The following is a 26,695-nucleotide window of genomic DNA, read 5'->3' on the forward strand; positions in this document are numbered from 1 at the left end:
AAAAAAAAAGAAAAAAAAAAACTGACTCAGCCAGAAGGATCGCTCCTGCACTAGGGTACCACATTCACGTGACCACACATCCACTTCGCAAGAGTAAAATCCTCTTTCTTTTTCGAAATTTTCTCTGTTGTCAATCCGTTCTTCATCGCCCGACTAACATTTCAGCGTCGTCCTCGCCCAACCACCGACACAATGACCAAGATCAACCACCGTATGTGCTTCCGCACGTAATTGCAGTCTATTTTTCATGTTGCTGACTTTTGAAAACAGTCGTCTCGTCTTCCCGACGCAAGAGCCGTGCCGCTCACTTCAAGGCTCCCTCTGACCAGCGCCGTGTTATCATGAGCGCTCCCCTCTCCAAGGAGCTCCGTGAGCAGTACAACGTATGTTATTGTCACTGCGGAAATCGCTTCATCGTTCTAACCTTTCCCAGGTCCGCTCTATCCCCATCCGAAAGGACGACGAGGTCACCATTGTTCGTGGCTCCAACAAGGGCCGTGAGGGCAAGATCACCTCCGTGTACCGTCTCAAGTACGTTGTCCACGTCGAGCGTGTCACCCGTGACAAGGCCAACGGCCAGTCCGTCCCTCTGGGCATCCACCCTTCCAACGTCGTCATCACCAAGCTTAAGCTTGACAAGGACCGTGAGGACATTCTGGCCCGCTCCAAGGTTGGCCGTGAGCTCGCTGCCAACAACAAGGTCACCGCTTAAGCGATGAACTTGTCGAGCAACAACAAAAACCAAAACTGAACTTTCAAGACGGCATGATCAAACCTCCCCTCCCTGGCGAGGGCGAATCTTTTCTTTTTTCACCACTCACAATTACGACACCAATGTGAGCAACATCAAGGGCAAAAGTTGATGAGGGAATGGGCATAATACTCCGGCGTTTTGCGATACCTGCGTGCTTTCCTTCTAACGGCGCGGTACCCGGTCTACAGCAGGGTAGATGAATTGAGAATTTTTAGGGTTCTCAATGGCCATTTCACTCACTGGTGAAATGCTCCATGGGAGGTTTATCCCGAAGTCTTGACCTGCTCTCTCCCACATGCACAATCGCGAGTACCCTCGTGATGTTCTGCTGGACAGATGCTCAGTCCCATCTGCCCCTCGTAGGATGCTAACTCAATATCAGACGCATACAATGCTTGTCTGTCGTAGACTGCAATTTCGCACTTTGGTGCCTTCTGACGGTAAGTCCGTAGACTTTCAATCTTTCAACCCACCGCTAGGATATCTCCGCGTCAACCACTTAGATCCATGGTTTTCGAGGTATACGTCTAGCGAAGAATAAACTCGACAGGACCCAACACTATCATGGGGTCCTGTTCTCCCTAGAAGATTTTCACCGAGTTGCCAATGAGGCTGGAAATTTGAAGGTGAGGTACATGCTGTATAACCTATTGCTTTTATACACTTGCCGAGTCAGTTCATGTCCGGCTATAAATACATAAACATTGCCTATATACAGAGCACTATTCGAGCTTACCTGTGTACACTTGCATGCAGACTATCATGAGTCGTCAAATCACGTCGAGCAAGGGATCAGTTAATAGCAAGGTCGTTCGTGAGCAAATATGTTCTAATCGTACAAAGTCCGTCATGCCTTTAAGCATAATGTGATTTCCGTACAATACAGCCATGCGTTCAACAAGAATGATCCATCTCCCTCATAATAACCCCCCTGGAGTCTGTTCCTCGCCCTTGAAAATCTTAACATATTATTTATTCTAACACTGATGTCGCCTGGACGCCTGTCTGGGTAGGCGCTGTAAATAATGAGATGTTGGCGATCACAACCAAATGCAAAGGGTCGCCCATTAGACCCAGTCGCGAGTAAACGCATGCGTCACCACATGCTTCATGCGAAGAAGATTGTGCAGCGAGTCGTACAAATCGTAACCATGAGCAATGTTTGATGCTTACTGGAAGCCTTGCGAATGTAGCACGATATGTGTCGCGACCAAGAAAGAATGTGGATGTTGCGAAAAAGTGTATACATGAATCTGTTCAGCGAGTCGAAACCGTGTGCTGGTTGCCGTCATGGAAGCTAACGCTGCGGAGCTGCCGGTCAAGAAGCTCGAGAGGGGGCCTGTTCTCCTCACGTCTTCCAAGAGTAGGATGAATTGTAGGGGAGCAGTTTATATCGCCATGTCTGACAGACTGGCCACGAGAGTTGGTGGTGATGGTTGGAGTCAGGGATGCAGTGGCATGACCCGAATAGTGAGGAAGCACACCTTGGGCTGTCATCGGCGAGACCTGACCAGCAACCACATTGGCACTCGTTTTGCCTTTCTTGCGCATGGTCGACCAGATATCACTTGGATATTTGCTGGCGTAAAGAAATTAGCATTGTCGCTTCGAACGGGACAGTTACTGACGTACCTGGCAGCGCGATCCTTTACTCGGCGCCCTTTAAAGATCAGACTACCCTCTTCCTCACCCGAGTCGTCGGAGACTTTGACGTGGAATTTTCCATTGGAGACTTGCGCATTCTCATCGATGGCAAGACGAAAATCTAGGTACCGGGAGCCAGCGTGAACAGCGTGAGACTCAGAGCGAGGAAACTCGGAGCTGGAGCTCGCACAGAGGGAGTCATTAGTACGGTGTAACGACTCAGACCGAGTGGCCTCCTCGAACCTCTGGCGAACAGAACCTCTGGCGGCATGACCTACAGTATGGAATGGTCCCGCACTTCCGGACTTTATCGATGATGGTCGCGTCTCGACCGGGTTGGACAGGTTTCGAGAGGCAGTTTCGCCAGCACGCACAGGATTTTCCTTGACAATGGGAGCGTGATAGAAGTCCTTGCCATCATACTTGGGAAGGCCGTCTTGGAAATAGTGAGGTGTCTTTTCCCAGTAGATGTATCGAGCACGCTCTTCATCTGCTGTCAGCTCACGGTCGTAGGTGTAGTCATTACGCCGGGCGTCTTGTGGCAGGACTCCTGGCTTGAGCTTGCCCACGAGATAGGGATGGCCCAAATTGTTCTCGGCCTCGATTTCCTTGGTGAAATAAGACGATCGCCAAGAGGCAGCGCCCTTGTACATGCTCTCCCAGTGCCGAGAACGTGCGGATTCATCAATCTGGTCAGTCGCGACGAAAGAGTCATTCATTTCTGATCGAGGCTGGAAGACTGGTGCCAGAGCAGCATTTACTGGAAGGCTTGAAGGCTTTCGTTGCTGTCCATTGTTCTCCAAAGTGTTATTGGGGTTCTTGGCCGAAGCAACCGTCGCAGCCGGCTTCGATGGACTGAGACTACTCACAGAGTGAACCTGCGTCCTGTTGGTATGCGGTTGAGTTCCCAGGCCCGGGTTCGACATTGTGTTAACAGCGACAGGGGTATCAGAATCACTACGACTATGAGGGTAGTCAGTGGATGAGTTTGAGTTGGCCTCACCCACAGATTCAAGCTTGGGGTAGTGTCTGGCCTCAAATTCAATCTGTGTGGCATACGAGCGCTCAAACTTCTCAATCTCGAGACAGATCTTTTGAAGCCGATCCTCCATGTCTTGAAGATCGATTTGGTGCTTATTGTATTGAAGCTGATCTTGATGATACCTCTTTTGACTGCGAAGAACCTCGAGCTGCTTCTGAGTGATGGAACTGGGACGAATTGACGAATAGGGAGGACTGGTAGAGCGAGACATATCATCCGCAGTAGTCTGCAAGGTGATAGGCGACGGGTCGAGCGGTCGCGAAGACACGCGGGTATACTTTGACGAGGGAACGATAAAGTCACCACTTGAGCGAGAGGCGGGTTGGTTAGGCATATGTGTGGGAATAAAACCCATCTGGGGAGGCATGTTGATGGGATACAACGTGTTTCCGTTTGCAACCAACCACTGCCCATTGAAGAAGAATGGTCGTGTAGGATCAAACTGCTCTACCGGCGAGAGGTGGACGTTTCGTGCAGGTTCCATACCCGCCTCAGGAGGCTTACTGAAATAGCTAGCTTGGCTTGGGTGTGGAAGAGGAACACCAGAAGGAGGGAACTGGTTGTAAGGGACAGCAGCCATGTTGTAGCCCATAGCAGGAGGTGCCATGAAAGTGTAGCCTTCAGGGGGTCTCATAGTCATCCCAGGCATAGTACCTGGTGCTTGGGGAGGAGCCATGGCAGTCATGTGTCCCCAACTGGGAGGTAAAACAGGATAGGCAAAACCCTCAGACTGATTGCCATTCATAGTGCGGGCATGCGGCTGACCGTCGAGCGAGCTGCGTTCTCGATTCCACTTTGATGTGGGAGACTGCGGCCCACGAGTATTGGGCACGATTCGACCGCCAGCAGTGACTCGTACATGAGTAGGAGAGACGACGGAGTTGTAGAACTTCTGAAAGCCCTTTGATTTCTGGCTGGAAAGGTCGGCTGGTGCCACCATAGGTGCCCGTTCGAGCTCAGAATCGCTTCGAATTCGATACTTGCGCTCCGAGTCGGTACCATCAAGCTGCTGAACAGCGCCTTGGCGATGTCGATCATCTGAGTCACTAGAACCGCCGCTCTCCTCAACGATAAGGGATAGCGAGCGTGCAGGTTCGGTACGAATGATTTCTCCTGTTTGGCAATCAGATTCTGGTCGGGAAATCGAAAGACGAATTATGCTTACCCAATTCATGGTCTTCGTCAACTCTTTGACCGAGTTTATAGGGAACCTCTTTGGCAGGCGAGTGCGTACGGCGCAAACGCAGTAAATCTTTGGCGGAGTATCTGAAAGTCTTCATCTCGAATTCATTCGAAGTACCGTAGAAGAACCGTCGATCAGCTATGTAGAAGATCATCTTGTTAGCAAGGGGCCCCAAATAATAGCGAGAAAGCAAAAATAAACAGGCATGTCCTGTATTGTTGACGACAGAGACACCGAGAAATCAGGTTCTGGGTGTTAGCAGAAGGAGAAAACAAAACCACAAGTCTTGAGTGGTCTAGGCACTGCCCCGCCATTTCCAATTAGAAGGGGATCTGGAGCGCTGGGCCTGGACGCTGCAATAAAAACCATTACGGTCCTGCCAGTTGTGTGGAAGTGCAAGCGGGCCGGTAGCAAAAACAGTCCAGATAGGGGTATATGAGAAAGAGATGGATGTCAACTTACTGATATGTGTCGGCAGCTAAAACAGCAAACAGTAGATAATGCAAACAGAACAGAGCCCTTGTATGTTGGGCGTTTAACTTCAATGACAATGTCTCGATGTAAATGCCAGATAGGGAGCGTTTCTGGCGGAGACTCACAGCGACAGCGAGGGATCGTGAACGAAAGCAAAGGTTGGAAAGTCGAAAGAAACAGTGAGGATGACAAGAGAAAGGTTTGAAGACTGGGGATGAAGATGAAGATTAGAGACTGGTTTGGGCTCGTGTGCAACGGGGAAGGCGGCACATAGGTCAAGCAAACGAAAGAGGCAACTCACTTCGTGATCTTGAGCTAAGGAAGGAGCACCTTCCACTCCTTGAAGCATATGATGAAGCTCCTGCAGTGAGCTGGAACAGATAGCAACGGTAGCTCCTGAGCAATATGAAATGAATGTTCAACAAGTCTCACTTGTAGTGGTGAGCGGCAGGAACCTAGCCACAGAAAGGTAAGTGAAAATTGGAAGGGAAAGAAGGCGAAGGAGAAGGTGGAGATGGAGAGAGGACAATTATCGAGCAAGGGGATAATGGCTACACAAGCCAAACACGAAGGTGAAGAGAAAAGAAGTAAGAAGAAAGGAGAGAGGATCGATTGGCGTGATAGGGAAAGCAGGAAAGGTCTTCGAAGGGAAACGTATCGGTAATATGTGGTATTAAGCGATGATGCTGGTGATAGTGTTCGAGGCAAGAAGAAAGAATAGCAAAGACACAACCGCAAAACAGATTATTGAAAGTAATTGAATTGATCGATATTTTTACACACAGGACATGAAACACTCGACCTCTTGCTCCGAGGTTGGAGAATGTACTTGGAAGGAATAACTAGCTTATACCTCGAGGAACTCAGATATATGCCAACAGAGACTATACAGACAAGGTTCTGCCCTATATGACGGCAGTTAGTAATACGGGCGTCCGATCCATAGGGTGGAAGAGATGGATGAAGGACCATTCACTTCATATCGATCACTGAGCTCTCTTGATTCAAGGCAAGAGGGCATTCAAGCTCGCCATGATAAATAACCTCAACTAACCACTCAATGAACAAACCTGTGCAGAGCGTGTTTGAGAACACGCGATTGTTGTGCGAGCCATGCGTCTAAGAGTCGGGGTGATCCGAAATCAGTATCCAACCGGGCCTGAAGATAAGTCTGGTAGAAAGCGAGTTTCGCCATGAGATCTGCTGTTATTGTATTGGTCTTATTGTAGACTTTGATCACGAATACATGCTGCCTCAATGGAGAAACAATCGTGGCTGTTAAAGAACCGGACAACAGATCTTTACCTCGAATCAAAAACTGGCCAGCGAAGAGGTTCTCATTAGCTAACAATAGTAAATATGTGAACAATGTATAATGAAGGACACTGACTATCACCTTGTTTAAAAGACAAGTAGAACTCAGTAGTTGACCACTGGTTTATCACTAGGCCATGGATTGGGGATCAACTTGGATACGAAGGAAGAACAATATTTGCCATCACCCTGCCATGAATCTATAGACAGTGTCTATGATACCAAGATATCGACATAATTCCGAGATACATATATGTTTCCAGTCTGCTATGCTGGAACATGGAAGGAAGATGTCGATCTGAAGAGGATTGAATTAAAAGACAATCAAATCCAAGACCCAAGTTGCATACCTAAAAAGCAACGCTATGTTGATTGTGTTGGATTGTCATTACCTCGGTTCAATGGGGGCCGATAGGAATAAGTAGGGGCCCACCCGAAACCATGATACGGCTCATGAGATGTCAATGCCGAACTCGACCGAGACATTGGATGTCATGAGCTCACTATCTAGTACCTAAACTATTCTATTGTCTCACCCAAGACCCAAGATTACCCCGCCATCACCCTCCATTGTGTTGTGCTTGTCAATACCCCTCCACACCACCAGTGTAATGTGATATCCTGATATCCTATCAGGGGTCACCCAATTAATAATAGGTCGTGAATGGTAAGTGGGGGTTTTATCTCGTCATGATACAGACCTTCCATCTCATGCCACCTTCAATTCAGCAAATATCTCTCATAAAGGGTATCATACATAGGTACCTACTCGATAATCTATCAATCTCCATCACAGACAAGACAATACCTAGTGCTTTTGAAGGATTGCCACTACGCTACTCCGCATCCTTCCTCGGCCCCGCGCTTCACTTCAAGTTTACCCCGCTAACCGAGACCCAAGTACCCATCCGAGATCAAATCAAGACTACCTACAGTAGCTACTAGACTCTGGCTAAGTACCTACCTATGAATTGCTTCGGTGCTGCGGAACTCGAGAGCCATTGGATGTCAATATGCAGCTAACCAAGGTACAGCAACTATGCGGGCATAAGAGTCACCTTCGAAAACTCGGTAGGTAGATAAGAGAACTCGAATCTCCCTCTTATTTTGTAGTGTCTTGGCACATTGATTTGATTCATACTTCGAAAGCTCTCAGAAACCAGCTCCACTTGCAGCCGTAGACCGAGGTCCCCCAAAGCTATCTCTTGATAACAGTTGTCCAACCCTTCCGCATACTTACTTCAATTGCGTGTTTTGCCCAACAGATCTCATATTATTCAACCTGACTCACTTGACCAGTTATCTCAGACTCGACCTTGAAGTTTCACTACTACCCTAAACCATCGCAATGGCTCCTCTCACTCCCCACTGGCATCAGCCCTCTCACCCCGACATCCAAGAAGTTGTTGTCGTAAATGCCCAGGAATTCACCACCAAAAGCATCTCTCGTGTATCTCTCCCACCCTTTGCTGTATTTGCAAAGTTCGACTTCCCACCTTGCACACCTGCTAGCGAAGCCACATACGCTACTGTTCAGACCGGTCGCGATACTCACCTCAACCTCAACAGCGATCTGCTGTATATCAACCATTCTTGTGAACCTAGTCTTGTTAGTTAACCTGATCGAAGGGTACCACTGAATAAAAAAGTCCCTGGGGATTTCGTTCGAGTTCTCTTGAGTTGACATTGGAATATAGCTCTTCGATGTAGGAAACCTGAACATTCTTGTTGGCCCTAAAGGTCTCGAGGTCGGAGATGAACTTACAGTCAGTACAATTCATATGCAATATTTTGAGACAGAGACTGATGATAAACCTAGTTCTTCTACCCCTCGACTGAATGGCATATGGCTCAGCCCTTCGACTGTCTTTGTGGGACACCGTCCTGTCGTGGTCGCATCTCAGGCGCACAAGACATGGCTGAATCGCAGCTCCGGGGCATTTGGCTCAACGGACACATCATACAGCTCCGTGCCGAGCAGGTTGCGCGATCTGAGGACCCCACGGCGAATGCCCTGCGCGATGCAGTCGTTCATGCCGAGAAGGTTCTGGAATCAGCCCGTCTTGCCCTCCGCTCTTACAATAGCAATGCTCACGCCCAAAACGGAAATGGTACTGTCTCCTCGAAGCGTGTCAACGGATCCATTGGAAAAGCTGCAGGATTGGAACATCGCGGCCCAACCTCTCGTGAGTTGAGCGGAGAGATGGGTGGTGATACTGTCTACGCTTGAACGCCAGGAGCTCCGACGGTGGCAACGGTCAGACGTTGCTGCTGTTGGAGTACCTGTCGGTGCGAGATAAGTAGATAGCTAAGCAGTAAATCAGTTCGTGCAAATTGCTTGTCATACTGGAATCGAACGGTGACAGTAGACACTTCCTTCTTCTGTTCATAAAAGACACTCCTGAAGTACTAACAACAACAAATGTAATGGTAAGAATAAAGGCGTCGCCCCCGACTTCGATTTATATATCTTGGGCTACCTGTAAAGGTACCGCACATTCCACACCTGCCTGAATGCATAGATCAACTTGTATCGACAACAAAGTCCATCTATAATAGCGACTCCCTACCAGCCAGACTACCACAGGCTCTGAGACTTTTACTTTCTTCGTTTCAAATCATTTCACCTATTCCAAGAACTGCGACCCTTCTCAAAACCAGAGCCGCCAGTGTACTTGGACTCTTCTATCTCTCACCCAGTTCTTTCCTGACTACGGCGTGCCAGGAAAGCACGTGCAAACTTCCACGCTTCCTTATCAGCTAAACTCCAGGTTTTAAGCGATGCCCGCCGTCGAGTTTCGACGGTTGGTATCCTGGAAGCTACAACCTTTCTTAGTATGTTTTAAAAGGGATCTTTCTCTGGTCTGTCTTTCGTGCGGGGTGAGCTACTTCACGCTCGGTGTATCTTCCGGTCGGGGTTGAGACTTGTTCAGTCTTGTGTCAATACCGGATGAATCTGCTCGCTCCGATCTTGCTGCATCGTCGACTGCGACATTTCCTTGCTTCTCCTTTTCTTCGGATTGGTGACACTTGCCATATGTGCCTCACGTGAGGCCTGGGGAATTCGAAATCCAAACTGCCACTTCAGATCGGAGGGAATATCGGCTTCAGCTGTCAGCCAAAGTGCATAGGTAGTTGCGTGCCCATCTACTACCGCTTGATCCAAATTCGTCATCCACGAATTACTGGTGGCTTTTTAACCCAGTAGGCCCTTAGTGATCGCTTCTAGGGCATTAGAAAGTTTGGCTACTAAGAATCTACAAGATAGGCAATGTAAGTAAGTAATACATTAGCACTTGGGTTACTTTAAATTAGTACTCTAAGCCTTGGAGGTCAATTCTTCCGCTGCTGCATAGTAGCCCGTCTGTCATAGGTATCCTCGATTCACTGTCAAGGTGCAGCATGGGCTGGCGTCAGAGTGTCAGAAGAATTGACCGCTAAGAGCATAAGAGACGAAATAATTTGATCATCTTATGCGAGCTTAGGCTAGTAGTTATGCGACTTTATTTCTGTAGCCTAGGCCTTGGAGGATAATTCTTCTGTTACCCGCCCAGGCTGGATATGTATTTCTTGCTTTCACTATTTTGTGTATTATTACTCTATCAGACGATGTACCGAACTATATAGGTAGTGACCGACTATTACTTCTGGCAGTTACTGACTCTTGTTTCCTGTAGCTGCTAACCCCTACTCCTCAACTCAAGCAAATCCCCATCAGCTCAGCTCCATCATTACCTCTCACTAGCCATCATGGACTTCAGCATTTCAAGATCGGAGGGAACCTGCCAGCCGTGAGCAGTGGCAGCGCGATGGTACGCATCTATAGCTTCAAACACATTATAATCCTGGGCATTCATTGCCCTGTCGGACTGCTCGAGGCGAGCGGGCGGATCCTTCTCGCACAGGTTCATTCGAACTTCAAGGAACACCTTCTCCAGTGACAGTGCTGGGGACCATCCCGAGTTTGTCAAAAGCTCTGAACAGATCGATCCCCCCATCGTGACATGACCCCCACCCCCCTGGGCAAAGGGTACAAACCGCGGGCGAATTACACGCACAAATGGGGGAGAGATGGGAAATGATGCACCGAACCGGACCTCAATCACAATGCTCGAGCATCCGCAGCGTACCATGTCTTGGGCTAGGGCAAGATCCATATCGAAACTGTGGAGCTCAACAATCCAATGGAATAGGTTATCAAGCCTTTCGAAATCGATATACCACCCCAGTGTAACTAAGTTGGTATTTGACTGTATCTTTTGCAGATCTTTGATCTGACTGCTCAGGGCTCGGAGAGCCACTGGAGAGGATGCGGCCCAGGTAGGCTCTGCGAGTTTGGGCAGAGAGTCTAGATCAAGCTGGCCTGGCTGGAAAAGTGTGACATTGTTGGATTGCCATGGGAACTGGTTCTGGGTAGCCAGCAGCCGCGCCTCGCCGAGCCCTGAGTCAACGGACGTCCGCCTTCGCTTTCGCCCCGATGTTGGTTGTGTATCACCTTCATCATCTGAGGCAAGAAGCTCATCCAGATAGCTGTTAATTTCAGCTCTATGATCAGACTCTTCGACTGTAGTAGTGTAATCTTGTGAAGAACCTACAGCCTCTGCTGTATTGTGCCTAAGCATACGTCGAGACGTCGACAAGGCGGATTGAGGGATCGAAACCGACTGCAACCCGCATCTCAGTGAGTGAGTAGGGTCTTGTTCGATATAGACTGTTGGTTGTATACTTTGAGGTGTCGCATTCGCAGTTTGGGGGTTTGACGGCGGCGTTGTGTCAACTCGAATGAAGAGATATCGGCACTGTATCCAGTCGACACGATCGACAACGAAGTAGGGGGATGTCGATACAAAGCGACCGGTGTCGTTGACTATCTCACATAGGGTTATAGCACTGGTAATTTCAAGAGCCGAGTTTCGCCACAGTCTCCCATCATGCCTTGAGTATGAGAAGCTGGTATCAAAATCCTTTGCGAAGTAGACGCCGTTACCGTAAGCACGTCCATTGACGGTTTCGGAGAAGTCAAGCCCAGTTCGAATGATACTGTGCCAATTCCCGAGACTGCTACCATGCCAGGCAAAAAGGGTAGGGTATGGCTTTCCGTTATTAACTCTTTGAATCAGCTCTCTCAGAAACATCTGTTCTTTCTCGGGCGACCCTTGCACAAAACGGAATTGCACCCATCCATCCGCCATGCCATCAACAAGGTCATCGTGCTTGAACGGCTCTTCCCCTGGCTGGGATACCCCAGGTATGGGTGCGTCCTGCACAATGAAAGATCTGTTCGAGGCGACAATCCAGTTTAGAAGGCTAACAGTCGATGTGTCCATTCGCTGCCATGACGACAACTGGTGTCCCGGATGGCTTGTCAAATATTCTTTCATTTCTTGCACAGGTGGAATACACTCGCACATGACAGTAAGTGCTTGGTAACGCTCCGTCACTTCGAGGTCGTCAATATCTTGTTCATGTTTATACACAAGCGCTTTCTCCCAGGTTGGATCTGCATAGCCTGTTTGAGAGGCTGCTTGAGAAGTAGGGTTTTTCCAGTCATCTTGAACGTTGGGGGCTGTGTGTGTCGAAATGATCTCGAAGGTCAAATCGGTAGCTTTGCAAGATTCGATCACGCAGATATGCTTTCGGCAAGATCCTCGCATGATTGGCATGGTTGATGCCTGTACGGATAAGATCTGACTTGATGGGAAAAGAGTGATGAACTGTCCCTTGGCGATGGACCTGTATTTCGGGTAGTCGAGGCTATCGCACCTAATAGTCTTGCTCTCGAAGCATACTTCTGCCGAGAGTGGTTCGATTTCACTTGGTGCGGGTGCGAATGCTGATGCGGCACATTTAAGTCCAAGGCCCATGGGAAATTCGCGAAGTCGGTTACTGGTTATGGCGGCGTAGAAGAAACTGACAAGAAGGTCGACGACGTTGGGGTTGTTGACGATTTCGTGCTCGATACTTTGGCAAAATCCGAGTGACAGGTATTGAAAAAGGCAAAGCTGGCTTTCGCAAACAAAAGGCTTGATAGCCTCGATTGAATTCCCTGTTCTTCGATGACAAACAAGGCAGTATTTCGGGCAATTGACTAGTCTCTGAAGACTGAATTGCATTGCTATCAAGATGATGTTGAGAGCGTCTGCATCTCTTGATAGATAATTCCGTTCTAAAAGTTCTAGGTCAAACTGGTCGGAGCTCTCGTCATGATTCTTGACGGCATTCATATCATAGGTGCCCGTGCTCAATTCAGCATACAGTTCTTGCGCTTGGTCCCATGAAATCCCCTCTGATAGTCGCAGGCGCAGGAGCTTTGGAAACTCCTTGTTTAGAAGGGTATCGAAGGATAAAGACATGCAAAGAGGGAGGAATGGACTTGAAGATTCATCCCTGCTTTTGATCTGTTCGTCTGCACTTTCCTGGTCGTCGCCTTCGAATAATCGTGTAGCAGATATGGAGGACGGGTTCGGGCTGGTACATTTACCAAAACTGAACTGTATAATGCTGCGGTCGGAGGGTTCTAAGAACGTTGAGAGTAGGGGGTATTCCGATGTTAGTTTGAACATCATGACAACGTAGTCCGATGGATTGAGCCCCCACGCTTCCAAAGCTTCTTCAGGGATCTTCAGCTTCGAGGCATGTATAGAAAGTGAGAACTTGTGGAGGCCTCCGTGTTCTCTATCCTCGACTGGAATCCATAGATGATATCCTTCGCTTCTTGCTTCTCGTAGGTGGCGTTTTAATCGTCCTGTGATAGCAGCAGCAACAGCAACAGAGGGGTCCTCATTGCACAACGATGGTTCCCTCGCCGGAACAGGATCAATATCCATATCATCAAACTCGGTTTCATAGAAGGATTCCTCGTCGTCGTCGATATCGGAAGTGGTGGAGTCTTCATGTGAGATATAGCCGTCAAGCTGAGATGAAGACTCTAGCTTTTTTGTCAATCTATCCGAGATCAAGGCGATGACACCTGTGACACTCTTGCCGTTGGCTAGATCAGATATTTCCTGCAACCACTTTTCCAGGCCGACGACAGGTTCTTCGGACGGGGTGAAGATCAGGAAGCTTGAATGTCTGGGGTATGCTTCTGGTTCTGTTGACAGGGCTTGGATCTCGAGGGGTGATTCTGCATGAGTGTAGGTGTGGGTGGAGGCGTAGGTGTAGGTAAAGGCGATCTCTCCGTCAGAATCCCCCTTGCGGAGATTAGAGACATTAGGAATAGGAAGCTCGCCGCGGTTGGCTGCTTCTATGGCAGCTTTGGCGTCGTCGTTGAACTGTTTGATGCCCATGACTCGTCCGTCCGTCCGAATAGCTTGTCTGAATGTTGAATTTGAGATGGAAGATTGCAAGGCACAGCCCGGCCGCGTTGATATAAGGCAGACAGCTAACCCTAATATTAGAGTTGATATGGAAAGAAGGTTGATAGGAGACGAAATATTTGGTCGCCTTATGAAAACCTTAGAGAATGATTATTTTTTTACCTAAAGGTTGGTAGTAGTATGAAAGCAAAGAGGAAAGTTAGGTATAACCTGCAAGTGCCCGGCCATGATGGGCTTCTGTTGGCAGCTGGTGGACACTGCTGCCTGCCTGGTAGGTATGGATCTCGCAGGCTGGTACCTAGGTAACATCAGAATTATCTCCTAAGGCTTAGGCTACCATAATAAAATAGCCTAAGTGCTAGTCTACACCAGAATAAGTGACCAAAGTATTTTATAGGATCTCCGGGTTAATTCTTCTGATACCCTGAGAGCAAGTCGGGCAGGCAGGTACCAGCTATCCATCCATCACGAATGTGGGGTAAAGTTTGCTTTTAGGTTGTTTCAAGGTTCCATGCACATATTCGTAGATACTATCTACTGGGCAGAGCAATCAACAAATCTGAGCAATTAGGTGGTCTTGATAAAGAATAGGCAAACTCGTTGAAGTGAGAATGCTGTTGATATCTATATCTATATCCACTACCTTCCCTACATAGATATAGATCCATGAGCCTAGTTACAGAACCCCTGATCAGCCTTACCAATTAGCGTATGTGGAGGAGCCTAGCGGTCGATCCTTTTGCCTGGGGAAATAGAGTTCTAGTGCTACAGAAAAGTACAAATACTTTCATTAAAGACATCCCCATGGATACACTGTTGCCTGGTACTCTACTCTATTAAAGCTAAGTTCATTTTAATCGTCCAGGTAGGTACCTTCTAGAGAAATGGATATGGGGTTCAACACAAGCACATACGCTATATGTACAAACACTTGTATCTATCCGTATACCTACCTCGCTTGATGCTAGCAGGTGGATAACAGAAAAGTTACCTAGGTAGGTATCCTCAAAGGCTTAGGCTACAGGAATAGAGTAGTCTAAGTGCTAGTCTAAGCTAACATAAGGTGACTAAATTATCTCCATCTCTTATGCTCCTTGGGGCTAATTTTTCTGACACCCTGAGGGCTAGTGAGTGACCACCATTAACTGAGTAGGTACTAAGATCCATTACTTGCATTGCTTCTAAAAACTCCTGTAGACGGTAGATCTGAAGGTAATGGCTGCATTGTATGTTCTCATTCAAGCCTCCTCCCTCTTCTCCCTTCGCAACCACCTTCCCTCTCAACTTCCTTTGCAATCTGTTGCGGGAAACTCGCTTGATTCACCTTCAATGTTATATTCCACCCTTCTCAGATGCTTCTTTGTCCTAGTAATGGAGAAGCTGGTTGCCCATCATTCACCACCAGATTTCCACCAGACTCTACTATTCCATGTCTCCACGGACTCGTAACCGTCAACTGTCGCTATCGCGCCATCATGGCCCAATGATTATCGATCGATATCTTCTACGACAGACAATGCCGCTTCGTCTCTCGTCGTCTGACATATCTCACCCTTGTTCTCATCGTATTTGTCTATGCCTTCTCTACTAACCTGTTTCCAACTGTCGTTCCAGTCGAGGCTTTCGAGGATACTGCAAAGCGGGATGCTTCAAACAAGATCAAGGACTCCGTATCTGGTTTTCGCGACTCTCTTACTCAGTGTGCTATGGTACTGAATCCGTTCAAAGACCTGTCCATGGCCCGCTGGTTCGTGCGCAAGACTCATTTCAGGACGGTTCTTGGTGGTCAGATTAGAAATGGCTGCATGTTTCATTGTCCAGCTCGCTCACACTTGATGAGGATAGGGCCCTTCTCCCCCCCGGTCCATGACTGACGCTTGATTTATTGCTACTATGACGCTGCTGTCAAGAAGACGAGAGAATGAAAGGATCCTGAAAACAAGCTACCGTTAAGCTGGCGTCGCGCTTGCTGGTCGCAGGACTTCAGGCCAACCATTTAGGGCCCTTCGGAAGCCATGACAAATACAAAGATTTGAGGTGCGATCTGAGTTGAAGGCTGGCCTGATGAGGTAGCTAGCTTGAAATTCTATGACTACTGACTTTCTAGTGGATTATTCCCTATTTTTACTTGTATATATCCGAGATCCTCTCTTGGTCTTTCTCAGATGAGGTGATTATCTGTTGATGATGAAGTGGAAAGGATCAGAAGGTGCAATTGTCGTAGGATTGAACCAAAACCATTGAGAAACTGATGGATTCTTCCATACTAAAGACTATCATGAATGTCATTGAGGAGTTGGTAAGGAGTGATTTCAAGATGGAAAATGTACAAAACTCATTGGTGAATAACAGCCCAGAACTTACGAATTTAAAAGAAATACCCTAAAGTACATGATAGTATCATGAATACCTAGATGGGCTGGAGGGTTGGGTGCTCTTGGCCGGTTACTAAATGCTTATCCATATGTTGCTTGGTAGATCAATTTCCCCTATGGTATCGAGGTTTTCAAGTCCTTTCCCGGATACATTATGGAGATGAACGCTCCTGCTTTTCAGCTCGCTAAGTCTCTCGTCTTTTGTCTTGATAATCCCGCCCTTTCGTCTTGTCCCCCTGGTGTCTCGAGCTGTGATCGCCGTACTGTCAATACTATATCGGTGAAGGTTGGTAGGTCTGAGCAGTATCAGAATCTCACTGATACGTTCGTGGTTGAGATGATCCCCCACCCCTGGACTCTTGTCACTTAATCGACCAGGTAAGGAGAGGGTCAATATCAGCTGGATTCGTCAAGAGGCTCCTCGCAACCTTTGGCTGGAACACAACTCAATAAAGAATGTATAAATATCAACTAGATCGTACACTTCTCATTTACTCTTTGGAGATTAATTCAGTTACAAGGGGTTAATTGTAGTAGCAAGAACATGGGATATTGATGTTCAAACTTTTTTTGTCTTCCATTTTTAATTGTATTCAACAGTATTGCCATTTGCAGGGCTAACTGAGCGCCAACCTAGGCCCCAGTAATAATGAAATAGCAGCTGGGTCTACAGCTTTCCAGACTTTGGGTTGATCTAAAGCTCTACGTTTTAGTTTTACTCCTATGCAATTGCAGAGCTGGTGAGTAACACAGGCCTTGGATGAATATTCTTTCGTTGTCATCCCCAAAACATACCACCTCATCTCTGACCGTTGAAGAAAGAGGAGATACAGATATCAGACCTTGATAGATGTATGGGAATTTTCGTGTAGAGCAAGAGAGAAGAATATGGGCCCGGGAAAGGAGGTAGCAAAATAGTCTAGGTTCAGGAGCAGTTGAAATTGTGCAGCACAGCAGAAAGCAAGAAAACACGTGCCCAACCCACGCTGCAACCGTTCAACCAGATCCTTTCCTCCCATAGTCTTCATCGCACACGGTTGTGTGCCAGTCCAGGTACCTCATTAGATGAGTGTAAATGGGAAATATCGAGAAACAATGCCAGCAGAGTAAATCTGGCAAACGACACATGCAATATAATAAGAGACCCCAAATGAACTCCAAGCAAGAATATCCCGGATCATTCAAATGTGCCGAAGGGCGGGATAAGCTCCTGCGACAATTGATGGCAACAAGCGAGATTTGCCTGGTCCAAAGTCAGATTTTCTTTTACTCTCCGTACCAGCATACAGGCAAACATGCCCTTAAGTAACCGGGTTTGGAATCTGGGACAAACCATACGTTTAGTATTGACATCTCAATTGTGCTGGAACAGCACACTGATAGACTCTCCGTGGTGAACACGGCGAATTGCCTCTGCAAATACTGGAGAAATGTCAAGGACCTCGAGCTTGGGGCATAGTCGGCGGTGCTCTTCTTGAGGAACCGAGTTGGTAACCAGCATTTTGTCAATAGAAGAGGCGTTGATACGAGCAATGGAATCGCCGCTGAATACTCCATGTGTGACGAGAGCGTAAACCTTAGTTGCGCCCTCCTTCTTCAGGAGCTTCGCTGCGCGGGTGATCGTGTTACCGGTATCGATGATGTCGTCGACAAGGATGCAGATGCGATTAGAAACATCACCAACTAGCATCATACTCGCATTTCGGTGCTCGGTGAATCGTATAGGGCGTCGCTCCTTTAAAGTATTAGATGAGCTTTGGTCGTCTTGGGAAGGACCAGAGGTTGACGGAATTACCTTGTGAATCAAAGCAAAGTCTGTCTTTAGACTGTCGGCGATCAAAGTGGCTCGCTTGGCACCCCCAGCGTCGGGAGAAACGATAACGGCGTTTTGATGACCCTGAATGTTAGTCTGAATATAGTTCTGTAGCAGGGCTTTTCCGTAAAGATTGTCAACAGGGATGTCGAAGAAACCCTGGTATTGAGGATCGTGGAGGTCCATGGTGATGATGTGATCGGCGCCAGCGCAGGTAAGCAAGTCGGCGACAAGAGTACCAGCCTGGGCAATCCATTGCTTATAGCCTGGTTTAGGCTGGAAGACGGAAATGTTAGACTGGTTTTCGTAGTCGTGTGTGGTATAGGCACTTCGCTGCGAGGAGGTCGAGTTTTCGGGCTGGTGTCCACGGTTTTCGGAAGTGGTGCTTGAGAAAGTGTCTGAACGACGAGGTGTTGGGTAACCATTGGTACCGTTTACACCATTGGCAGCATCGATGGCAGTTTTTGAGAGCTTCTCGGTCAAATTGTTGACACCATTGGGTAGCCCAGCCGACTTAGGACCACCGGGACGGGGTGTAGGGGGAACACTCTCAAATGTGTAGTCCTTAGAAGCGCCGGAAACTTGCGACAAAGGAGCGCCGGCTTTGTTGTAAGGCCAGTCAGGCTGTCGGGAGTAAGGGAAGAGAGGCACAACGGCAGTCACTCGCTTCGCGGAACCGGTTTTGCAAGCCGAAATCATGATACAAAGATCGATGAGGTTGTCGTTAACGTTGCCGGAGCCGGATTGTATGATATAAACATCTTTACCGCGGACCGAGTCCTTGATTTCGCAACGGCTCTCGCCGCCGCTGAATTTTCCAAGGATGCGATTGCTGGCTGGAACACCAAGAATTTGACAAACATTTTCTGTGAGTTGCGGGTGGGAGTTACCTCCCAGAACAACGATATTGCGCACCATGTTGACAGTGAGGTTGGGTGGATTTGAAGTTGAAGTAGAGGTTGTCGGCTAGACGAGCAAAAAGTTTTGACTGCGGCGAGGGACGGAAGCGGAAAACGGGGTGTGTGCGTGTGGAGGGGCCCCGAATCGGAGGGGTGAGTACGTAGTTTTCTTTTTTTATGAGGGGAAGAAAGTGATCGAGTCAAGAGCTTTCTAGCGGTGGAATGGACCTTCGGTTGAGGTTGATGAGAACGGGGAGATTGGAGGTAAAAGAGATATGACTGAGACAAGCCGAAACGAGTCGAGTCCGAGTCCAAATCCAAGAGAGGTTGCGTTGCGTTGGAAGTTTTAGGTTAACCTACTTAATGAAAAGACCTGAATTTATGAATTTTTTTCCAATGTCTTCCTCCTCAATGGCGGCCCCGGCTTTTTGGAGCGCAGTAACTGCAAGCGTGCGTGCGGAGTGGGGTTTGCCGTGCTTATTGGATCCGAATGGTTCTGGAAAATATTGTACGGTACAGGATAGAATGTCTGTATTATTAGCCGATGATAATTATCGACTGCTTTGGGTCTCGTCGCGACCTGAGGACCAACAGGGGCTCAGGACCGAGAGTTTATGCACAAAAGTCGGGTCGAAGGAGGGCCAGTCGACGTCACTGTGCTGCACTGGGATGAGGAGCACCTGAAGGCTGAGACTCAGTGCTCGGTAGCAGGTTTCAATGCCGAATAGCAGGGCAGGGATTCCCAAGTAAATAGAAGGACGGCGACTGTAATGCCGGTGTCGGAGACAGAGCAATGTAGTGTAAAGCCTTGGAGCAAAGTCGATGCGAGCCTCGAACTGCGGCTCGTCAAGGTGAAAGAATTATCTGTCACAGGCCAAAGAAATAGAGAAGATGAGTAGGCGGATGAGGTGATGATCCAAAGTGACGACGAATCGATCAGATGAAAGTCGAGGTTGAATCGAGTGGCTCGGTGATCGGTCGTAACAGCCGCCCGTGGGTGGAGGAGTGGAGATGACTGGGGAAGCGTGCGACGCAATGAATGTCAATGTCAATATCGATGTCGATGTCGATGAAAGAGGAATATGTCGGGCGAAGGTTTGAAAGGAAAGCAAAAAAGAATGTTTGCTCGAATTGTAATTTTAATTGTGCCACTGAATCAAGCCTTCTGTTATGGTGTGCGGTTTATTGCGATGCGAACATTCATCCAATGGGTATCCGTAACTTTCATTGTGAAAAAGAATAACGTACCTACTAAGGTAGGCGCTACCTACAACTACAAGTGAACCAACTGTACCTAGCAGACAGTGTAACGAGCAAGAGATGATGACATGGTTGCACTTGCCAAGGGCTCTTTCACACATGGCAGATCTTTTGAAAAGAGGAAGGCATGACCCGACTGTTCTTATATCTTCAAAAGAGGATATTACCGTTTAGCATTGTGACGCCCGACTGATCGAGAGGATATCCGCATCCAATATCGAGTGAACGATTATTTCTATTCTTTTCTTTTTGCGCCAACTTATTAATTGACATACCAAGGTAGGTCCTAGGAGATCCAGCTCGAATTGGCCCAGGTACCCACCCCCGCTGATTCGCTTGTGTTCAGGGTATCGGCCAGTACCTACATTTGAAGCCTTGCTGTCCCGCAATTTTTGACGGGAACCATCATGGATTTATATATGTACTGTATGAAGATAAATAGAATAAACAGACAATGGGAGCCCGAGGTGCTGAACAGGGATGATCACTAAAGGTGTATTTGTATAAGCTTGCCCAGACCGCCCATGTCTTGAACTGACTGTCGAGTCTTGAAATAGCCAACCTTTGTTGAAAATTACAAACAAAAGAAAGGACTGTGCGACGCTGAATCTGCAGCCTGGCAGGGGGGTTCAGTCAGTTGACTTGTGCTACAGTATGGATAGGTATATAAGTATTGTATCAAACACTTAACAAAAGCTATAAGTACCTATGATTGGTACATGGTTCACTACCAGTCAGTCATTCTCTCGGAGAGTGCCCGGCTTCTACCCATCCACCAATGTTTTTACAGTAGGGATGCACGCGACCTCGTTATTTTACACACAGCATCACACAATGAGCCAACTGAGAGTCTAGTATCGACCTCATGCCCTAATCAATGGGTATGCTGTGCACGATACATGGCCATGGTTGTTAGAAAAGTCCTGACACCTATAGATTACAAGTAGGGATAAAACCACCAGTGAGCAGAGGTGTAGCTGATGACAGAAGAAATGAAGTTTGTAAAGTGATGCACTCTGACGTGTGCCTCCCGTTTAACCACTCCATTTCTAACCAGACTCACATGCAAATAAACAGCGCATTAGCTTCACTTCGTTTCTATTGGATCTGGACTCCAGTAATTTATTCCATTCCATCGGATCGAACCTTAAAATTCCCACAATGTAGCCATTGTATTGGCTCTTATTGTATTGTTTACCTGAGCTACTATGAATTGACACTTTCCAGCCCAGCGGTATCTGTCGTGTGCAAATAGGTGCCTCTCCAGTACCGTAGGTACGTACCTACCCACCATAATGCAATAAACAGTCTTCTTTGAGTCCAAGCTGCTGATTGGCCACACGTCACTTGCCTTTTTTTCCCTATCCCAGAGCCTCATCCTCTCCACCAACAGACCTTTCCCTGACTGTCTCACATTACATCTCATTGAGCTTTTGGGAAGCTCAATCAAATCATCCGCTGTCATGAAGATTCTCGAAGCGCAATCCGCTGTCCTTACAAATTATGAGGTCTATCAGCACGTCACGGAACAGCGCGAAAGATACAAGAACGCCAAACGCAGAGGACCCCCAAACCTCGAGACTGTGGTTCGCGAGGTAATATTTTTTTTTCGTCCTATTTCAAAGCTCTAGGAATTGCTACAGGGAATCATCGCTATCAAAAACAAAACTGACATTATTGGCAGCTCCTTCAATATCTTCGTACAAACCCAGGTCCTTTGGGTCAGGAACCGCTGCCGTACACTGAAGGCTGCATCTCTAAACTTCTCGAGCGCCTGCGACCTTACAACCTTGCCAAGGGCGAGGTTGTCATGATCATCAACCTACGTCCCGCCTCAGTTGCTGCTCTCAATACGGTTGTTGAGGACATGTCTGAGCGTTTCGACGAGGAGCAGCAAGAAGCCATGGTTAACATCATCGCCGAAGTCCTCGGCCAGTTCCCTGCTTCTGAAGAAGATGCTGAAGAAGATGGCGCTGACGTCTCTATGAACGACGCCGCTGCTTGAAATCTAACATCGCCAATATAACGTCGAATTACACACCCGCACCACGCACCCTACCAATTAACCTGATGCATTCTCTTCCTGAAAAACTTATAGTATGGCGCATGTGCTTGCGCTCTGGCTATTGGCGCCTGTTGTTGGAGTCACTGCTGTCTTGCACAGATCCTCGAAGGCCAGCTTCAGCAATTCACCCGTCACTGCCGAACATTCAACATATCGATCCGCCCTGAGAGCCTGCGCCACCTGATATGCTTCTTGAGGATAGATGATGCCGTTTGGATCATCCTCTGATCTCAGGTCACGCTTCAGACCCAAGATGATTAGTGGTAGGGTGTCAAACCGCTGAAACGATCTTTTAACTTCATCGATCCACTATTGACTATCAGCTATTCCCGTTCTTGACACAAGAGGTGATCGGTGATACACTCACGTATCTTTGCATATTGATGAGACTCAACCTCTGGCTGATGTCGTAGCAAATGACGATGGCATCGGGGTCCAGCGTTTTCCAGTTATCGGGGCACGACGTGTCAAAGAACTCGAATTGGAATTGTTTTGCCCCTGTCTTGATGCCAAATATGTAAGGCTGGTCGATATCACGAAGCATAGGAATTGGATTGATATGTTCGCCGGCACTGAGTCGGCTGAAGAAGCGGTGTTTAGTATGAGATACCCAGAGATTCAATAGATGAGTTAGACTCTACATACGAGAGAAATGTTGTCTTGCCGCATTTTTCGTCGCCTACAAGGAGTATCTTGATTACTTCCAGATCCATGGTGAAAATCTTGCGGATTTACTGAATTGTGCAAAGAATAAGACCGATGGATGTATCGAAAATTGATCAGCTAGGACAACATGAACATGAGCGGGCATGGATTTATTTAATAGGTACTAAGTTAAGAGCCAAAGATAGAGATGAGATGAGAGCAGTACGTAACTTATCTCTGTCCCCCAACTGTGGCGTAACCTGCAACAAGCAGCCACATGATACCCCCACAAGCCACATCTTGAAACTGATGCAAAGCCCTTTTCCACTTGTAAAGTCTGATGGGCCTGCATATAATCGCCCAAAATTGGAACCCACCAACTTCACATGAGATCTTTTGGCCGTTGTCTTGGGCGTCAAAGGCCGCTCGAAGTCAGAATAAGCCAAATTCAAACTCGATATATCTCATCAAGTAGTGAACTATCTCAAGTTACTGTGCACCAACAGCGAAAAACCTCCAAGTACCGCACCATGTCTGGCGAGTCAAATTATCAGTCATGGACCAAAAACGGTCTCATCCAAAAAGTCAAAGAGCTTGAAGCAGAACTCAGAAATCGACCTGCTCCAGAAACAAAACCCGAAAATGAGATCCAACCCCAGAACGAAGAGGGAGATGTGGCCAAAAAGTCAACAAAACCCAAAGGGAAGAGAAAGATGGACCCCAGCAAGTATTCAACACGCTACATCGCCTTGAAACTTGCATATCTGGGCAAGAACTACGGTGGTTTTGAGTTCCAAGCTATGGCGAATGCTCCGTCTATCGAGGAGGAGTTGTGGAATGCTCTTACAAAAGCATGCCTCATCTTTCCCAACGATGAACGTGTCGTCGACTTCGAATGCTGCGAATATTCGAAATGCGGTCGTACAGATAAGGGTGTTAGTGCGTTTGGTCAGGTTATTGGTCTCCGAGTGCGAAGCAACAGACCCCTGCCCAAGAAGCGAAGACGTCTGAGTGAGGCTGGCGAGGCAATGGTGATCGATGAGCAATCTGCGGAGAACGTGGAAGAAATGGAAGATGAGACATCAACTTTCGACCCCATCAAGGATGAACTTCAATACCCCCGTTTGCTCAACCGTGTTCTACCACCTGATATCCGCATTCTCGCCTGGTGTCCCTCACCACCCCCGGATTTCTCTGCTCGTTTCTCCTGCCGCGAGCGCCAGTACAGATACTTTTTTACACAGCCCGCTTTTACACCAGAGCCTAGCGCTGGGGGTGCAAGGAACGGCTGGCTCGACATTGAGGCAATGCGAGAGGCAGCTAAGCGCTACGAAGGAGAGCATGATTTCCGCAACTTCTGCAAGATCGACCCTGGCAAGCAGATCACAAACTTTGTACGAACCATCTACGAGACCGATATCGAAGAGGTTCGAGATGTGAGCTCAGCCCTGCCGTATCTTTCCGGGTCACAGTTTGCCCCCACCGAGGGCTTGCCTGCCGACAGCACTGTATATCCCAAAGTGTACTCTTTCAACGTTCGAGGTTCTGCTTTCCTATGGCACCAGATTCGCCATATGGTCGCTGTTCTTTTTCTTGCCGGCCAACGACTGGAGAAGCCTGATATTGTAACAACGATGCTTGATGTAGCAAACAACCCTTGCAAGCCCAACTATGTGATGGCCGATGAAGTACCCCTTGTACTTTGGGACTGTATCTTCCCTGGCGAAAAAGATGCTCCTGTTGAACCAACGGCCAAGAAGACCGATGGCCTCGACTGGGTGTATCTGGCGGATGATCCAGCACTGAGCAAGCCTGGTCCATTTGGTGTCATGGACGGCATGTGGGCGTACTGGCGAGAGCGCAAGCTAGATGAGCTGCTCTCGAACCAGCTTCTGCAGCTTGTCTCGACACAGCGCAGTAAGGACCCTTCACGCCAAGTCACACGCCCTGAGCCTACCGGCAAGCAAGCGAGCAGTGTAGTCGTCTATGAGGGCGGCAACGGTGGACGTATGGGAGGTCGCTATGTGCCACTGATGAAAAAGGATAAGCTCCAATCCCCCGAAGAACAGAACGAACGATATGCAATCAGAAAGGGATATGCTAGCTCAGAGGATATGCGAACACAGAGAGGAATCGGCAAGCGGAAGGCAGATGAAGCCATGGACGAGTAGAGATTATATATCACTTTTGGCACATAGAAAGTCCAAACTGAAAATAGTAAAACGCTCTTCTATGGGTATCATTGCTCAACTCTGTACTTTATCCTCTCCTCTCTGCTCGTACAAGCACCTCCTAACACCTCTCCATACTTCCTCCACAATTTTTCGCCGTGGTAATAGGCCCGGAAACACGACGACGACGTCGTCTTCACCTTCAACAATGACAATGAGGTAGTACCTGACTTCGAACCCAAGGAACGCTTCGTTCACAAGAATATCTTGGATCTTTTCGGTAGGTATGAACCTTGTCGCCGTTCCAGCAAGGTAGCTTCCGGGACTTTCACTTGTTTGCACACCCAAGCCTCTCATGACCAAAATACTCTCGCTCGCATAACCCCTTCGGCTGGATAGCCATAGCACAGCTATACTGGCGGGAACGAGGACGGACAGGGGTATGTTCTGTGCGAGGGCGGCTATCGAGGTTGGTGCGCGGAGGTAAGAAGCTGGCAGGATCTTCAGAAGAGATGGCGCAGCGTAGACGAGCAATGGGTGGAGAGTCAGGCGCGCATGAAGCAGGAGAAGGGTGAAGATGGAGAGGACGACGCGACAGAGAAGAATGAGTGTATGCAAAGCTGGCGGAAGCGGTCGAAGATTCGTTACAGTAAATTCGGCGGTCGTTGGAGAGGGATGACGAATGTGAAGACGGGGCGATATGGAGAACATCGTGGTGATTCGTATGTAGATTCGAAGAGTTGGTCGTTCAATCGTTGGTCATGATGGTTCTCGGCGAGCAAACGAAGCAATTGATCGAAGCTGATAAATGATAAGAGGCAGCAGCCAGTACAGTCAGCATCGAATGGGATCAGTAAGTCCCAGGGTATTGCAAGGTTTTTGATAAGACTAAACAAGAACGCATTATTCAAGGATTTGGTAGTTGAAGGTGGATTGACGATGGCGCCCTGGAGCCACTGAAGCAACAAGCTGGACCTGATGCATTTGTACATGGTGGCGCAGCATGAACTAGGTCCCGCTACGCCACAGAGAGAGGGGAACGCTATATAATCTATAAAATTGTCACTAGTTTTCGACTGTAATGGTCTAACGGTGAAGGCGCTCAAACCCGCTCAACCGCCCATCCCAATTCTGGTCGTATTCTTTGAGTACTTCCAGCCCTCCGCCGCGCCCCGCCCGAACGCTGCGGTGGCCGCCCACTCGTGCAGGTAACTCACGATGCTGGAACTTCTGCGGCCCTAAGCACTGGAGATGACCCTTGAGGGAGGTTTCACTCTGCAGAGATCTCTCCCCCGTCGCGTGGCGGGTGGGAACACGTTAGTGCGGGGGGATTTGGAATGGCAAGTGGATGAGATGGAGCAGCCAACTATCTTTTTTTGCAATTTTTGTTGCATGACATAGACGTCTGATAATCATGAAAAAGTCTTATTTAAGTCTTCGGTACGGGAGAGAGTCCTTCTAGGCTTTCTTTTTGTTAGTAGAATGCGTTATGGCTGGCGTTGAAATGAATCGAACCCTCCGTCAAGTCGCATTGATAGTGCCATCATGAAGCCATCACGACCTCTCTTTGTACGTTATCTAATCTGTATAAATCACTGTCAAAATGGATAGATGTCAGATAAGCTGTAAGGTATCAAAGCAGTATATTCATTCAATTCGTTAGATACTAAAACCCTCCGGGGGAATCAAAATGCATTTCCAATCCAATCCAGTCCAGTCCTGTCCTATCAACCCCCC

The 26,695-nt window shown here is 48.0% G+C and overlaps 9 protein-coding genes across 9 annotated transcripts; 4 read left to right on the forward strand and 5 right to left on the reverse strand.

The window, feature by feature from the left end:
• Positions 1-192: 192 nt before the first annotated feature.
• FIESC28_11474 (uncharacterized protein) lies at positions 193-712 on the forward strand (the record flags this gene model as incomplete). The annotated part of the gene is made up of 3 exons (XM_031165597.1): positions 193-211; positions 271-383; positions 434-712. 3 exons carry the CDS (start codon positions 193-195, stop codon positions 710-712), a joined length of 411 nt encoding a protein of 136 aa, XP_031010336.1.
• Positions 713-2,011: 1,299 nt separating this feature from the next.
• FIESC28_11475 (uncharacterized protein) lies at positions 2,012-4,777 on the reverse strand (the record flags this gene model as incomplete). Its single annotated transcript, XM_031165598.1, has 3 exons — positions 2,012-2,333; positions 2,387-4,553; positions 4,606-4,777. 3 exons carry the CDS (start codon positions 4,775-4,777, stop codon positions 2,012-2,014), a joined length of 2,661 nt encoding a protein of 886 aa, XP_031010337.1.
• A 2,982-nt stretch (positions 4,778-7,759) lies between these two features.
• FIESC28_11476 (uncharacterized protein) lies at positions 7,760-8,641 on the forward strand (the record flags this gene model as incomplete). Its single annotated transcript, XM_031165599.1, has 3 exons — positions 7,760-8,020; positions 8,109-8,177; positions 8,231-8,641. The coding sequence occupies 3 exons, from the start codon at positions 7,760-7,762 to the stop codon at positions 8,639-8,641; spliced, it is 741 nt and encodes a 246-aa protein (XP_031010338.1).
• Positions 8,642-10,142: 1,501 nt separating this feature from the next.
• FIESC28_11477 (uncharacterized protein) lies at positions 10,143-13,700 on the reverse strand (the record flags this gene model as incomplete). The annotated part of the gene is made up of 1 exon (XM_031165600.1): positions 10,143-13,700. One exon carries the CDS (start codon positions 13,698-13,700, stop codon positions 10,143-10,145), a length of 3,558 nt encoding a protein of 1,185 aa, XP_031010339.1.
• Positions 13,701-17,459: 3,759 nt separating this feature from the next.
• On the reverse strand, positions 17,460-18,836 carry FIESC28_11478 (uncharacterized protein; the record flags this gene model as incomplete). Its single annotated transcript, XM_031165601.1, has 1 exon — positions 17,460-18,836. The coding sequence occupies one exon, from the start codon at positions 18,834-18,836 to the stop codon at positions 17,460-17,462; it is 1,377 nt and encodes a 458-aa protein (XP_031010340.1).
• A 2,704-nt stretch (positions 18,837-21,540) lies between these two features.
• FIESC28_11479 (uncharacterized protein) lies at positions 21,541-22,082 on the forward strand (the record flags this gene model as incomplete). Its single annotated transcript, XM_031165602.1, has 2 exons — positions 21,541-21,672; positions 21,762-22,082. 2 exons carry the CDS (start codon positions 21,541-21,543, stop codon positions 22,080-22,082), a joined length of 453 nt encoding a protein of 150 aa, XP_031010341.1.
• Positions 22,083-22,169: 87 nt separating this feature from the next.
• On the reverse strand, positions 22,170-22,855 carry FIESC28_11480 (uncharacterized protein; the record flags this gene model as incomplete). Its single annotated transcript, XM_031165603.1, has 3 exons — positions 22,170-22,451; positions 22,510-22,723; positions 22,788-22,855. The coding sequence occupies 3 exons, from the start codon at positions 22,853-22,855 to the stop codon at positions 22,170-22,172; spliced, it is 564 nt and encodes a 187-aa protein (XP_031010342.1).
• A 462-nt stretch (positions 22,856-23,317) lies between these two features.
• FIESC28_11481 (uncharacterized protein) lies at positions 23,318-24,958 on the forward strand (the record flags this gene model as incomplete). The annotated part of the gene is made up of 1 exon (XM_031165604.1): positions 23,318-24,958. The coding sequence occupies one exon, from the start codon at positions 23,318-23,320 to the stop codon at positions 24,956-24,958; it is 1,641 nt and encodes a 546-aa protein (XP_031010343.1).
• Positions 24,959-25,033: 75 nt separating this feature from the next.
• FIESC28_11482 (uncharacterized protein) lies at positions 25,034-25,669 on the reverse strand (the record flags this gene model as incomplete). The annotated part of the gene is made up of 1 exon (XM_031165605.1): positions 25,034-25,669. The coding sequence occupies one exon, from the start codon at positions 25,667-25,669 to the stop codon at positions 25,034-25,036; it is 636 nt and encodes a 211-aa protein (XP_031010344.1).
• Positions 25,670-26,695: the final 1,026 nt, after the last annotated feature.

This window comes from Fusarium coffeatum (assembly GCF_003316985.1).
Source record: "Fusarium coffeatum strain FIESC_28 chromosome Unknown BRIP53273_contig_412, whole genome shotgun sequence".
NCBI classification, from domain to species: domain Eukaryota; kingdom Fungi; phylum Ascomycota; class Sordariomycetes; order Hypocreales; family Nectriaceae; genus Fusarium; species Fusarium coffeatum.